A 14,908-nucleotide genomic window follows, 5' to 3' on the forward strand; every position below is an offset into this window, starting at 1 on the left:
ACCAAATCCTCTAATCTGCTTGCTGCTATTTCACAATACTTACATGAATATGTTCTCTATCTTGAAAGGCGTCATTAATCAGATTAGTAATAACCCCAAGAAAGCTATAAAAAGAATTCATTTTTCTTTTATCCAAGAATAGCACAACCCAGATATTTTGAGCTCTGCCTCAAATAACTTCACTCAAGCAACTGTATCAGCATGAAGATGCTTTATATTTTCCTGACCTTTGTCTTCACTGTGTCTTGTGGTCCATCAGGTAATGCTTGTTAACATCGAAAAAGAAGGAGGGGCAAAATGTGTGTTTTTTTTGTTTGTTTTTGTTTTTTGTTTTTCAATAAATGCTCTATTCTGGAAAAATAAAACAAGTAAATTGTTGTTAGGAGATGCCATATGAACACATGATACAATTCACTCTACTTGGCATGGAAGAAGAAATGAGTGGAACTGATAGTTGAGAAGATAATGTTGGGGGGGGGATTCCCAAGATGTAAAATTAAATCTGTTTGTTGTTTTGTTTCATGAAACTATGAATACTTACATTCTTCCTAGTGCCTTCTCTTTTTAAATGCAATATAATGAACTGAAATTTTAGCTGTTCTCAAAATTAATCTTTCTATAACTATCTCAGTAATTTGTGGTGGGTGAAACAGGTGTTGAAGGTAGATGGCTATTTAGAACACAAAATATATAGACTATTTTTTTCACATCCTTTTCTCTTTACTCTTGAGGAGACATTCACAGATTAGATATTTAAGGATATTGTATTTACCAAAAAAATGCTAGAGACGAAATGTTGGATAAATAAGTATTTATAGTATACCAATTTATAGGAGATAAATCCCATTTTTTTAATGCAGTTCTAAGGCGTGATTTCAGAAACAAAATGATTTAAATCTATACTTTAAAAAACTTTATTTACTCATCTATTTATTATCTGTCTACATCATCTATCCATTTACCAGTCAAGGGGATTAAATATGGATTTATAATCATAGCCACTTTTTCCTAGTTTTACAGAGAAGAACAGGAGAAAAAACAAGAGAAATTGCACAGAGGATAGCAGAATGTTATCTTGTTCGTGGTGCTTGCAAGACTTCATGTAATGCGTGGGAATATGTATACAATTACTGCAATGTTGAGCCCTGCTGTGTTATGCGGGAATACCTAAAGCCAATCACTAAATACAGCACGACTGAAGCTTATAGAGATGTAAATTATAATTCTACTACACTATACAACACTACATTGAACTAATATTGCTAATAAAAAAAGAACTTTCTACTTTCTATAAATCTATTTTCATATGAGTGTCCTCTAGCCTTCTGAATTACACAACTATATCATGGCAACTAGTGAGTTCAATGTTGAGTTAGTACAGGAGAAATAAAGGAGAGTAATAAATAGCCTTTATTAAATTGGCAGAAGTTCTCTTCTTTTTTTATTGAGTTTGCTTTATATAATTTTTTTTTATTAGTTTCAGGTGCACAAAACAATGTAATAGTTCTTTTCTATCCACATGACAAATACCCTCCATCCTTAGTAATTCCCTCTACTTCTGGCCTATTTATTTGCCTTATGCTGTAGCCTAGTTATTTTCATATGACCTTGTAGGTATCAACTGTCAATCATGGTTTATGATATCTTTCTATAGTTTCAGCAAAAATGTGCTTGGATCTTGGACACAAATTTATATACATCTTAATCACATAATAAGACAGTATTGATAATGTGAGAAAGATCAATCAAACAAAACTTAACAGGGAGTAAAATGTGATGAAATAAAAAGCAAGTTAAAAACATTTTAAAAGTTGTTTTTTTTCCTAATGATAAAATAATAAGAAAATTTGGAAGAATATAGAAATGTCCAAAAAAAAAGTCATTTCTAATTCTACCATCTAGAGGTATTAATAATTACCATAATCAATTCTGAGCATAGGTAGCCAATCCAAGAGTCTTCTCTCTTGGTCTTTAAGAATTTTACTTAACTCTTTCATCTCATAATTTAATACTTAATGTTTTTGTACTTGTCCCTGCTTTCAACGAACTCATTGTATTTCCAGTTTTCCATGTTAATTTTATCATAATACTGAATTAATGTTAACATAAACTTTCTTATGCATTATAAAGCTTTCCATCAGTAAATAGTAAATGCTTAATATTCAGAATTTAAACTGTCCACTGAGTGTTTTTTATTTTTTATTATTATTATTATTATTATTATTATTATTATTATTTTAACCTATAGCTAAAGCACAGATCTGGACAATATAAAAACTTAGGTCAGAGTTCTGATTTAGAGGAAATTAAAGAAGTTTGGTGAATTAGGGGTATAAGAGGGAAGGATAATTCCAAGTTTAGTTTCCTTACTTGAAAAAAATTGCTAAACAACACAAGCATTCATTAGGAAATACAATAAGAGGTACAGATTTGAAAGGAACGTTTAGGATATGTTGAGTTTAGATTTCTCTGCTGTACACCTGAGTGAAACACAGCAAAGAAAAATGTGTTTCAAATATAGATTTGAGGAGCCATTCACTGAAGCGATGAGATAAAATCACCCAATGGAAGACTACAGATTGAGAGGGGATAAAACGTCTAAAATCCCAAGAAATAACATTTAAAGTATGTTAAGCACAATTAGACTCTCCAAAGGAGGGTAAGAAGCAGCAGCTACCCAATGAGAGTTCATTCCCAATCTTCGTGTCTTTCCAGATGAGGTCCCAGACGAAGAAAAGAGACAACCCATTCCCACTCTGCTTTGTGTTCATTTTGACCCACAGAATCGATGAGCATAGTAAAATGGATTTTGCTTTAAGTGGTCAAGTTTCTGGATAATTTGTTGCACAAGAATGTTAACCAGAAGTGTGTATAATTTCCAAACTACAAAAGTTAAGAGAAAAAAAAGAAATAATACATAATGAATCATAGGCAGGACTTCTGAAATGGTGAAGTAAAAAACTCCAAATATCTGCTGCTTCATAAAGCAATAAAAAACTGGGAAGAAATTACTAAAATTAACTTTTTAAGAGCTCTGTAAATTAACCACATTCTTGCAAAAATCCAAGGAGCATTTATTCCAGAAGAAAATGCTGAATTTCAGCAGAAACAGCTAGCTTTGCATTATTACTGTCCAATGCCCCTCCCCGCCACCAAGCTCTCCAGTAGCCTTGAAAATCAACAGCCTCCCAACCATAGTAGCTGTGAATACATAATGAATATCTACTACTTAATAATAAAAACCACAAAACCCAATTATAAAATATTATAGTAAGTGAAAGTAGCCAGTCACAAATAGTCACATATTTTATTATTGCATTTATATGAAATATCAAGACAGTGGTTGGGAAAAAAGATAGATGTATTCAAAAGCTAGAAGAAGACAACTTACAGAGATTTTCAAAAATTGATATAACTTTCAAATGTTTAAGGAAACCACAGAAGAGAGTGTAAGTGATCTAAATCTACATTTCTTATATTGGAAACCAAAATATATACTCTGGTTATCAAGCAAAAACAAAATATAAAGTAAACAAATAGATTCTAATGTTAATAGTAACCAGAAAACTTGACACTAGGGAAATAGAGAGAAATTATTTCAATTCTTACAAGTTTTTCTTTTTCAATATTTATTGTGTGCATACATTACTGTGGTGAAAATTTAAAGTAAATGAAGACTAATTTGGACTTTTCTAGGACAAAGCAAAACTCCATAAATACTCAAATTGTATCTGAAAAAAGGTGATAAAATTTAGTGACAAAAGTGAAGCTTAATATCTGTACTTTGGTAAATGAATAATTTGGGGAAACTAATAGAATTACTGGCTATATAAGTGAATATTTGGGATATATGGACATATTGATTAATTTACACACCAGATTAGTTACTAGAATATATTCTGAAAAGCAACCAGGAGTTTAACTGACATGCTAATGATCAGTTGTTTTACATCTAAAATGGTAAATTAATATTTCTTGTGAACTACCCCCATACATGCCCCTTTGTGTTGATGTTTTCTTTCTGCATTGTTTTAATATATATTGTGCGTTGATGTTTAATTGATTACCATTGACAGGAGGATACCATGTTACAGCTATCTTCTATATAAAGCTCAATTAAGTGTTTTCAATTTGGGTAATTCTGCCCACAGCCCTAGTCAATGGAGCAGAGTTAAGTACACAAAAATAAAACAATTTCCGGATAAACAGTCTTTCTTTCATTAGAAAACTATAAATAGTAAATGTCTCTTGGCTTTTTGGAACGTGTTCTAGTCTCGAGATTTTGTTACCAAATCTTTCAGCAGCTTCTTTCTACAGAATGAAGATCTTTTATTATCTCCTCCATTTTCTGTGTTATGTGAATTTCATTCTACCAGGTAAAAGATGTTTTTGGGTGTTTGTATGCAGCATATAGGTTCTAGTTAAAAATAGAAATACTCGATTATGAATTGGAAAATGCAAGTTCTTAACAAAATCTTTTCAATTAAAAATGTCTCTTGATTATGTTGAATCTTTCCTCATTTGGAATAGTGTTATACTAATGTATTTTACTTACCTCATTATAAAAATTAATATGCAGATAAGATGAGTTGATCCTTTGTCTTTTTTGGGCCTTGATTTTTTAGATATGTAAATTATTTTAAAAATCATAATTTATTAAATATATTTATAAGATTCAGAAATGAAGGCTTCACAATAAATTTTGCCACAGGGAAGATGAATGGACAACAGTATATATCTCTCAAGATATCAATAAGAAAATCTATAAGATGATTTAGGAATACAGGGACAAGTAACGACATAATACCTCAAAAATTCTTGTTGAATTAGTTAATGCATTAGTATACGAATATAGCAATAGCTTTATAAATCAATCAAAATAAATTATAAAGAAATATACGGCAATCAATCCCTTGGTTGTGATAATATGATATTCTTGATAGGCATAGCCTCTGAGGAAATCCAGAGTCTCTAACAATAACATGTAAATTTATACACAAAAGTGTTCTAATTTGGCCCTAGAGTTGAAAATTCAAGAGATGCAACATGTATTAGAAACAGAACTGAATTCAAACATAGAAGACCTAGATTTTATTTCTAGCCCCCTGCAATAGCTTATGAACTTTGCCACTCAGAGAATTTGTGAAATCACAAATTAATTTCCGTAACAAAGAAAAACAACAACAAAGAGAATACAAGCAGAATCAATAACAACCACAATTAAAAGAATAAAAACTCTAATATAAAATTTTGTGCTTGTTAATTATATGCACCTCAAACTGTCATTATGATTTAGTGAAACAATATATTGGAAAGTAGACCTACAAACTGAAAATTAGTCTATCAATTTAAGTACTATTATTATTATGGTCATAGCTGTTGTCATAGTTATTGGTAATAATGAAAAAGGCCTGAATAAGCGAGGACCTTAAATATGATCAGGGAAGGTGTGATGGGGCACATGTTTCTGGTGTGTCAATCAATAATCCTCTAATATTGAGTGCTTAGTGATCTACTGAGCAAAATGCTAAACACTGAGAAAACAGAGAAATAAAAGGCAATAATCTGTAAGCATACTTACAAGCTAGCTAAACTCAGATAAGTCAGTGAACTTTGTTGATTTAGAAGGTCTATATAAGTATGTTTTAAAAGTAAGAATAGTGAAGTTATGGCAATGGTGGAGGTTTGGGAAAATGTTCTGAATTCTCTGATAAAAAATTTAAAAAGAACTTTGAAATTGGGGTTAAGTCATTTGTATTTAGATGTTAGAAAGTGAGAGAAAGAAAGAAAAGACAAGAAGTAAATATGAATGTCCAGTATGTTACAAACCCTTTTTCATACTTTTCATGTAGATATTTCATATGAATGTCTAGATAACATTATTGCTTCTTTTTATAGAAGAGAAAAGTGACATCAAAGGAGATAGTTTTTCAAGTTCACACCTATATGACTATGTATGATATGTTGAATACAAATCCAGGCTTTTCATATCCCAGCATATTTGTTCTTTATATTTCATGATGCTTCCTATAGAAATCACTGAGGTTAAAGAAAAGGCTTAATAGAGAATCTGGTCAAAAGCAGAACGGTCACATGGGAAGATGGTTGCACTTCAGATGTGTAGGGTCTGTACCACCAAACTCTACATTTTCTGAGCATTGCAGAAAACTTTTAAATAAAGCTTTGTGGACACTATGAATATGACCACAATCTTTCCTTACCTTTTGTCATTCAAACAGGTGCTAAGTTATAATACCTACTGCAATAGACAGAATGGTCTATATTTGGACTTTGATGGACAAAAAGTAAAATAAAATAACCAGAAAGGGTAATACAAGGTGTTAGAATGGGTGCTTCCAAAGTAGTTCATAGAGTAACACATATCTGTTGCACAATGGTGTGATTTGGCTATTGGTAAAATCTTAAAGTCACAAAAGAAGCAATGAAAGGTATTGAATCTACATGGATACTTAATGATGATGTGACATGAGTGTTTGGTCCATACAGAATGATAGCATGCTGAAGAGACCAGCAGTAGAAAATTGATAGAGATCAATGCTGATGATGGTGAAAACATAAAGGAATGGGCTATATTTTAGGGAAATACAAAAATAAAATAATCTCGTAGTGATAGTAAAAACAGTGTACTATAGTGGCTTGTAAAGTGAGCTTGCCATCAAATAGAACAGGGTTTATATTAAGGATCCGGGGCTGCTTTGTAGTTGTAGAGAAAGCCCTATAAATAGTTCTCTTACGTGTACCATGGATGGTAATATCATTAATTTCATAAGCTTGTGCAAAATTAAAATAGATAATGTAAATAAAGTGCTTATCACACTGAATATCATGTTGCAATGTTTCAAAACATGGAAGAACAGGAATAGGACTAGAAAAAAAAGGAGAGGAGAGAAGAGGGAGTAGGAGAGGTGAAGGAATATAAGGCGGTGTCCAGGTGTAAGATGTAGTGGTGTCCAGTTCTTAAAATGTCTCAGAATGGGACATAGATACCAAATGGCAGAAACATGGTGGCTTCAGCAGCTTTATGATATATTGCACGGTGAATTGGAGGCTGAGTCTAAAACAATGAAGGAGAAACATTCACCTGTGTTGAAATGCTGGCAAGAAGACAGTATCGGTCCTGATGCTCTAGGTTTTAGTAAATTTAAAATTAAGGTGGATCAGTCACCAAGATAATTTGGTTACTTGAGAAATATGGTAAAATTTGGGAGAAAAGCACCTCTCATAAAAATAGATACCTTCTTCAAATTGGCCAGGATTTTTTGATTTGCTGAATAACTTTCCAGCAAATCCAGAAAGATGCTCTATGACAAATAAACACCACATTACTCTTGTGGCAATGGTTAGTTTGTATTCATTAATTTGTATTAGTTAAGGTAATTTACAATTTAAGTTCTTTCTATATTTTAATCCACCTGACTTAAAGAATTATACCTTTCTCAATTTGTAAACCCTTTAAATCTCCTTGAATAAGCTAAGAAACAAGTATTAAAATTTTAGAACCAGTTATGACCTTTATGTGTTAGTACTGTTAATTGATATGAAGTCTCTTCAGTAGTAGAGATCAATATAACCCTTGCCAAATTGACAGTGTAATGGTTAGCACTCTGGACTCTGAAACAAAGATTTAATTCTGAGATCTGAATAAGAGATGGATAAGAGATGGAAAACAGAAAGTGATATTAAATTCTCAGACATCATCCACATTTAAGTTAGTTTGTATTCAAAGTCAAGGAATCTGACCAATAATCCCAAATAGAAGGGCTAGAATTATTTTATTAAAACTTGCCTGCAGTAAACTTTTTCTACATTCAGTTTGCAGCCCAGAAAACCATTTATTAAGCTCATATAGAGAGCATATTATCAAGTATTTATCACTGATGTTTTTCATACATGTAAGCATATTTATTTTAATAGAATCCCATCATATAAATTGTCATTCACAAAACACTCAACTTACATTTTTCACACCTTCACATTCCTCTGTAGACATAAAATAATTACGGCTCCCAGACACAGCCAGGTCTACCTTAAGCAGTATCTAATTTGAGGCAATATCCAGATATCTACTGGGTGCTTGGCATGTGTCAATGTCCAACTTTTTCAATGTAGGGGCCATGGATTAAATATTTAAAGTGTGGATTCTGAACTTGGAACAATTTAAGACTGAATCCTGGGTTAAGCATGTATTAGTTTTGCAAACTTGGGCAAATTATTTGGTCACTTAAAGCTTTAGGTTTTTATCAGAATACATCTACCTCAAAGTTTTATGACAGTTAAATGAGATAATGTATGCAAAGTATTTAAACAATACCTGACACATAGGTTTTCAATGAATGAAAACTATTTTCATTATTTGTTTTTAGACCCAAACATAACATACTCTCTTTCAACTCTTAGATGAAAATCATACTACTTTTTCTGCCTGGTTCAGGTTCCTTTTACATTCTCCCTGTTCATTTGAATAACTCTTACTTATTTTTTTTTCTTTTATTTTTTTAATTTATTTTTTAAATTTATTGGGGTGACAATTGTTAGTAAAATTACATAGATTTCAGGTGTACAATTCTGTATTACATCATCTATAAATCCCATTGTGTGTTCACCACCCAGAGTCAGTTCTCCTTCCATCACCATATATTTGACCCCCTTACCCTCATCTCCCACCCCCCACCCCCCTTACCCTCTTCTTACTTATTTTTTAAGGTTTACATGTTCATATCACTCTTCCATGATACCACATCATGACGATAAGTAAGCACTCATCTATTCACACATTGGACCCAATATATCTCACAGTACTTATTAATCTATCTTTTTATTCATGTTTGTATATTTACCTCTTTGCCTCAATGTTTTATTTTATCTCCAGAATAAAGCCCATTGCCTGGTATAATAGTTGTACTCAATAATGGTTTAATTTTAATTATAGTCCTTTGTTCACTATTAATTAATAACAGTTCTTGATCTGTGAAAAACTATTGCATTCCAAACACTATTGTAAACATTTTTACATAATAACTCATTATGTTTCACAATGACTCTTTGTAGATACTATTGCCTCCATTATACAAATGAGGCATCTAAGGCTCATAGAAATTAAGCAGCTTGCCCAAAGTTACATAGCCTGCAAATGACAGAATTAAAACTCAAACTCAAAGTCCGTAACTATGAACCCATCTTCAGTCTGCAGTTAGAAAAAACTATCAATCTATACCATAAAAGATTTTGGGGGGAAAATTAATTGTTTGCTCCTCCAGATGTTAAAACACACTATAAAATTAGGGTAGTCTGTTTCACAGAGTAACCTCATGTTAAACCACACTATGAAATGATAATAGTGTTTTTTTTTCATATAATCCCTACTGAGAATAATAGAATAGATAGACTTTAAAAAAAAAAGAAAAACACTTAAAGGTATTGCAGAGTTAACAGGTTAATTAAAAGTTACAGAGAAAAGATCTGGTTGAGATCGACCTTTGAGGCAATTCTACCTACAAGCATCTGCCTATTCTTGGAGAGGCAGGTGAGAAGTTCAATAACATTAATCTAATAGCCTTATGCTACTACAAAAAAAACTTGTAATTCAGGGGACAAAACTTGTAATTCAGAGCCTGAGAAGGAAGGAGAACTATAGAAAAACTGGCATGTTTTGGATGAGGATTCCCAAAATCTACAAACTAGGTCTAAGTTAATATTACATTAGTCTCGCACCCTCCACTCCCCTCCAGAGACTGATGCCTATTTTCAAATTATTTCAAATTCTATAAGTGGTTTAAGGTCATCCAAGAATGTTGGATAGTGCTTGTAGCCACTAGCAAATAACAATAATAAATTATTTCTAGAGAAAGATAATATCATTCTAGGCCTCAAGTTATTTCCTCAATTTTTCATTAATAATGTATGTGATGAAAAAAATCAGGAATAAATAGAAACAATACTATCCTATCAAAAATTAAGAAAACAACACATTAAATAACAGATTAACAAGGGATCCAGATAATGAAGTTATCACACACAAACCTTAAAATAACTATTTTTAATGTGTTTTAGTAAACAAAAACAAGACTTAAAACCTGGCATAAAAGTGATAACTATAACAAAAATAAATAAATAAATAAATAAATAAAATCCCAGAACTGGAAAATAAAGCAAAATTAAGTATATACTGAGTGTATTAAGCATTAGTTTATGCATAATTGGCAAGCTATTTAATAAAGATGAAAGATAAATGGATTATCAGGAATGAAATAGGGAAGAGTTAAAGATTGGAAAATAAGAAATCAGGGAGGGAGGGAAGAATGAAAGAAGGAAGGAGGAAAGGAAGAAAAGAAGGAAAAACAGTAAGTTGCTTAAAAATAATAATAAAACAAAGCAAAAGTTGAAGAAACAACAGATCACTCTCAAAACATCAAATACTATATTGGGAGCTGACTTCTCAAAGACAGCAAAGAGGCAGTCAGAAGACAATGCAACTGTGTCTTCAGAGTCCTGAAAGAAAATAGCAACCCTCTATAATTCTGTATTAAATAAAACTACTCTCCAGGAATGAAGGTAACATAAAGATATTTTCAGTCAAACCAAAACAGAGAATTCAACATCAGCACTGCTGTATTAAGGGAAATTCTTAAAAGCATTGTTTCAGAAAGATAATTATCTTCTCACATGGAAACTCACAGTTACACACAAAAAGGCAATGACATTTTTTTTTTTTAATTTAAGTTTATTGGGGTGACAGTTGTCAGTAAATTTACCGAGGTTTCAGGTGGACAATTCTGTAATACATCATCTATATATTACATTGTGTGTTCACCACCCATAGTCAGTTCTCCTTCCATCACCATATATTTGATCCCTTTTACCCTCATCTCCCACCCAACCCCCCACTCCCATCCCCTGGTAACCACAAAACTATTGTCTGTATCTATGAGTTTTTGTTTCTTCATTTGTTTGTCTTGTTCTTCTGTTGTTTTCACAATGACTTTTGATAACACTTTGCTAAATTGAAATCTCTAACATGAACAGTAAGAGAATATTAAAAAAAGAGATGCTTCTAACTCATTTTGGAAGATAAACATTACCTGGTGGTAAAACTGATATGAGTATTTCAAAAAAACAAAAAGACCAACCTTTCTCATGCAAAAATTTAAAAAAAAAAATCAAATCAAAATCCATAAATATTTGTAAGGTTAGTATACAATCAATGTTAGCACATGAACAAATTAGAGGAGAAAATTTATATGATCAAGTCAATAGATAATTATCAAGTAAATTTATTATTTCTTTAGAAAGTCTCAGCAAATAATAAGTTCATGTATATAAAGAAGCTTATCTACAAAAAGAAAAAAAAATCCCACAATAAACATCCTATTAAATGGCAACATAATGAAAATTGATCCTTTGAGATCAGAAATAAAATGAGTGCCTTGTACTGTGAATTTCAGTGAATGTTGCAAAAGAGTCCCAGCCAATGCATTAAGAAAATAATGTTACAAGTTTTATAAAGATTTGAATAGAACACAAAGACTGTTATTCCATTTCCATGATGGTATATGTAGAAAAAGCAAAGCAATCCTCAGATATATTAAAATAATTAATGAGTGAGTTTAGCAAGATTGTTGGATTCAAAAAATCAATTAGACTTTTATATATTAGTTACTGTAAGAAAATTGTGTTATACGTTCAACACCATTGAGAAGGGTATTAAAATTGTCAACTGCAAAAGAAAAATTCTAAATAAATATTGATAGGACCTTACACAGAAAGCTAAAAAAAATATTGAGAAATAAAGGAAGATCTAAATTCAAGGAAGAATATGCTATATTAATGGATTAGAAGATTCATTGTTGTAAATCTATCACTATTTTTCAACTTAATTTGTAGTTAATGTAATCTTAATGGAATCCACATCACATTCCAAAAGAAATTTTTCCATTTGTTTTGTTTTGTGAAAACTGACAGTGATTTTGAAATTTGTATGGGAATCTAAAGCCTTAAATAATAATCAAGATATTATTGTCAAGAGAAAACTAAGGTGGGAAGAACTGATCAACAAGAAAGTGTTGTATTGGAGAGAAAAATATATCAGTGGAGCAAAACAGAGAATCCGGAAAAACACCCACACACATATAGACACTTGAATAATAATAATGATGGTATTGCGAACAGTGGGGAAAATAAACTTTTCAGTAAGTAGGACTGCTTTCATTGCATATTTGAGGAAAAAATAAAATTTGATCTCTCTCTCTTACCATAGCCAAACTCAATTCCAAGTGGACTATAGATGTAAGTATGAAAGGCAAAATAATAAATCACACAAGTTAATATAGAATAATGTATTAATAACTTAGGCAGACATAGAGTAATATTTCTTAATCAGTAAAAAACAACAGTATTGGCTACATTAAAATGAGAAATGTTTTTAAATCAGAAACATCATTGAGTAAAATGGAAAGTTCTAAAATATATTGACAAAAATATTTGAATATATTTAACATAGAAAGGACACATAATATAGAATATATAAAGAACTTATACAAATCAATATTTTTAAAAAGATAGACAAACCAGCAGAAAAATGGTCAAAGATTGATTACTTTCTAAAAATTGGGTATCTAGTAAGTCAATAAACATACTAAAATATGTTATAATATACAAAGAACTCTTAAAACTCAGCAATAAGAAAATAAAAAACCCAGTTTTATTTTCTTATCTTTATTTAAGATCCAAAGATCTTAACAGACACGTCACAAACAAGATACACGGACAGCAAGTAAGCACATGAAAGGATGCTCCACATTACATGTCATCAGAAAAATACAAATTAAAACAACAGTAAGATACCACTTCATATTTATTAGAATGGCCAAAGTCCAGAATACTGATAACACCAAACTCTGGTGAGGATATGGAGCAACAGGAACTCACATACATTGCTGGTGGAATTGTAAAATGGTACAGTCAATACGAAACACAGTTTGGCAGTTTCTTACGAAACTAAGCATACTGTTATCACATGATCCAGCAATTGTGTTCCTTGTTATTTACCCAAAGGAGCTGAAAGTTTATGTCCACACAAAAAACACACATGGATATTTATAGAACTTTTACTCATAATTTTCAAAACTTGGAAGTATCCAAGATACCCTTTAGTATGTGAATGGATAAATGAACTGTGGTACATATAGACAATGCAATATTATTCAGTGCTAAAAAGATATAAGCAATGAAGCCATGAAAAGACATGTGGAAACCGTAAATGCATATTAAGAAATTGAAAAAATACTAATCTGAAAAGTATTGTACAATTCCAACTATATGACATTCTTTGAGAGGCAAACTATGAAGATAATAAAAAAGTTAATGGTTGCCTGATAGTTTGGGAGAAAAATGAATAGGTAGAACCCAGAAGATTTTTAGGGCAGTAAAAATACTCTACGATATACATGTCATTATATAGTTGCAAACCTGTAGAATGTACAACATCAAGAGTGAACCATGGACTTTGAATAATTGTGATGTGTCAATGTAGGTTCATCCTTGGTAAAATAAAAAATATATATATATAAGTACCTGTCTGGTGAATGATGTTGGTAAGGTGGAATGTATGGAAGCAGGAGATATATGGGAAATCTCTGTACCTGTCTTTCAATTTTGTTGTACAGTTAAAACTGCTATAAAAAATCAAACATTTATTTAAAAAATAAAAGCTATTATGAATTCATGAGCAATAAAAACATATACCAATAACATAATAAGCAAAGTATATAAACAATTAAATAAAGAAAAAATGAAAAACAGTTCAAAACAACCAAAGCCATAAAAATTAAAATTGAATGGATACCATTTTATTTGGGGGCAAAATTTACACACATTGTTGGTGGCAGTATATAAGTTAAGCACCCTAGAATCTATCTCTTTCACAGCTGCCTAAATATGTGTCATGTAAACATTAAAATATATAAACACAAATTTTAAATATGACCTAGCTGAAAGAGTGAATAAATTGTCACTTGTAATTTCAAGGGACTATTTTGTAGCTTTATAAAATGTTCAATTTTCTTGAAAAGAGTAATATATGACATAAAATTTAATCATATATTAATTAAAAACAAATTTAAATTTTATATATGTGGTAATATGTAATATTTTTAATATATTTTTTTATATTTTCTAAATTGGTGACAATGTACACATGGTAGTTTTGATAATAAGAAATAATATGTTCTTAAATGAGAGATCAGTAATTTCAGTTACTCTTCTTTTACTGTAGCCACATGCAGCTTGTTGGATCCTGATCAGTGCTCAAAATCTTTTGGTCGCTGTAGGAGACAGTGTCGAAGAGAAGAAAAGCAAATTAATATATGTTTCTCACCAAGTAAGATTTGCTGCATTGAGAGGGCGTACGAAGAAGATTAATCTTGGAAAGGAAGATGTACTTCTGACCAAAGAAGTCATATGTGCACTGTGCAGAGAAATATAGAAATTTATAACTTATGTAATAAATAAACACATAAGTCAATGTTGAATCTTATTTTGTAGGTGCTAGTTATGTATTCAGTGGAATGAAGTAGCACCTTTCTTATGTTCTCCAAGGTAGAGGTTTTGGTGGAGACATATATGATGCTAATTTCCTATCGTATGGATACCATGTTTACTTCAATTTAGGACCACTTTTGATCTGTCGTGGTTCACCTAAACTTACACAATTGAACATTTCCCAACTTAACCATGACCTCATTAGAAATTTGATTCATGAAAATTAATACCTATAGGCTTATCAATTGTCTAAATGTCATCACCATGTTTTTGATGTTAAGTGACAGGACACTAAGTATGAAATGAATGCATAAGTTACAGCAGATGGAGATACTCATTGGCTTTTTCTTTC

The 14,908-nt window shown here is 31.1% G+C and overlaps 2 protein-coding genes across 2 annotated transcripts; both read left to right on the forward strand.

Annotated features, from left to right (window-relative positions):
- Nucleotides 1–201: 201 nt before the first annotated feature.
- DEFB113 (defensin beta 113) lies at nt 202–1,257 on the forward strand. Its single transcript, XM_019734598.2, has 2 exons — nt 202–259; nt 1,013–1,257. Exons 1-2 carry the CDS (start codon nt 202–204, stop codon nt 1,255–1,257), a joined length of 303 nt encoding a protein of 100 aa, XP_019590157.2.
- Nucleotides 1,258–4,318: 3,061 nt separating this feature from the next.
- DEFB114 (defensin beta 114) lies at nt 4,319–14,436 on the forward strand. Its single transcript, XM_019734659.1, has 2 exons — nt 4,319–4,376; nt 14,291–14,436. Exons 1-2 carry the CDS (start codon nt 4,319–4,321, stop codon nt 14,434–14,436), a joined length of 204 nt encoding a protein of 67 aa, XP_019590218.1.
- The last annotated feature ends 472 nt before the right edge of the window (nt 14,437–14,908 follow it).

Source organism: Rhinolophus sinicus, chromosome 2 (genome assembly GCF_057876585.1).
Source record: "Rhinolophus sinicus isolate RSI-liver-muscle chromosome 2, RSI-T2T, whole genome shotgun sequence".
Taxonomy (NCBI): domain Eukaryota; kingdom Metazoa; phylum Chordata; class Mammalia; order Chiroptera; family Rhinolophidae; genus Rhinolophus; species Rhinolophus sinicus.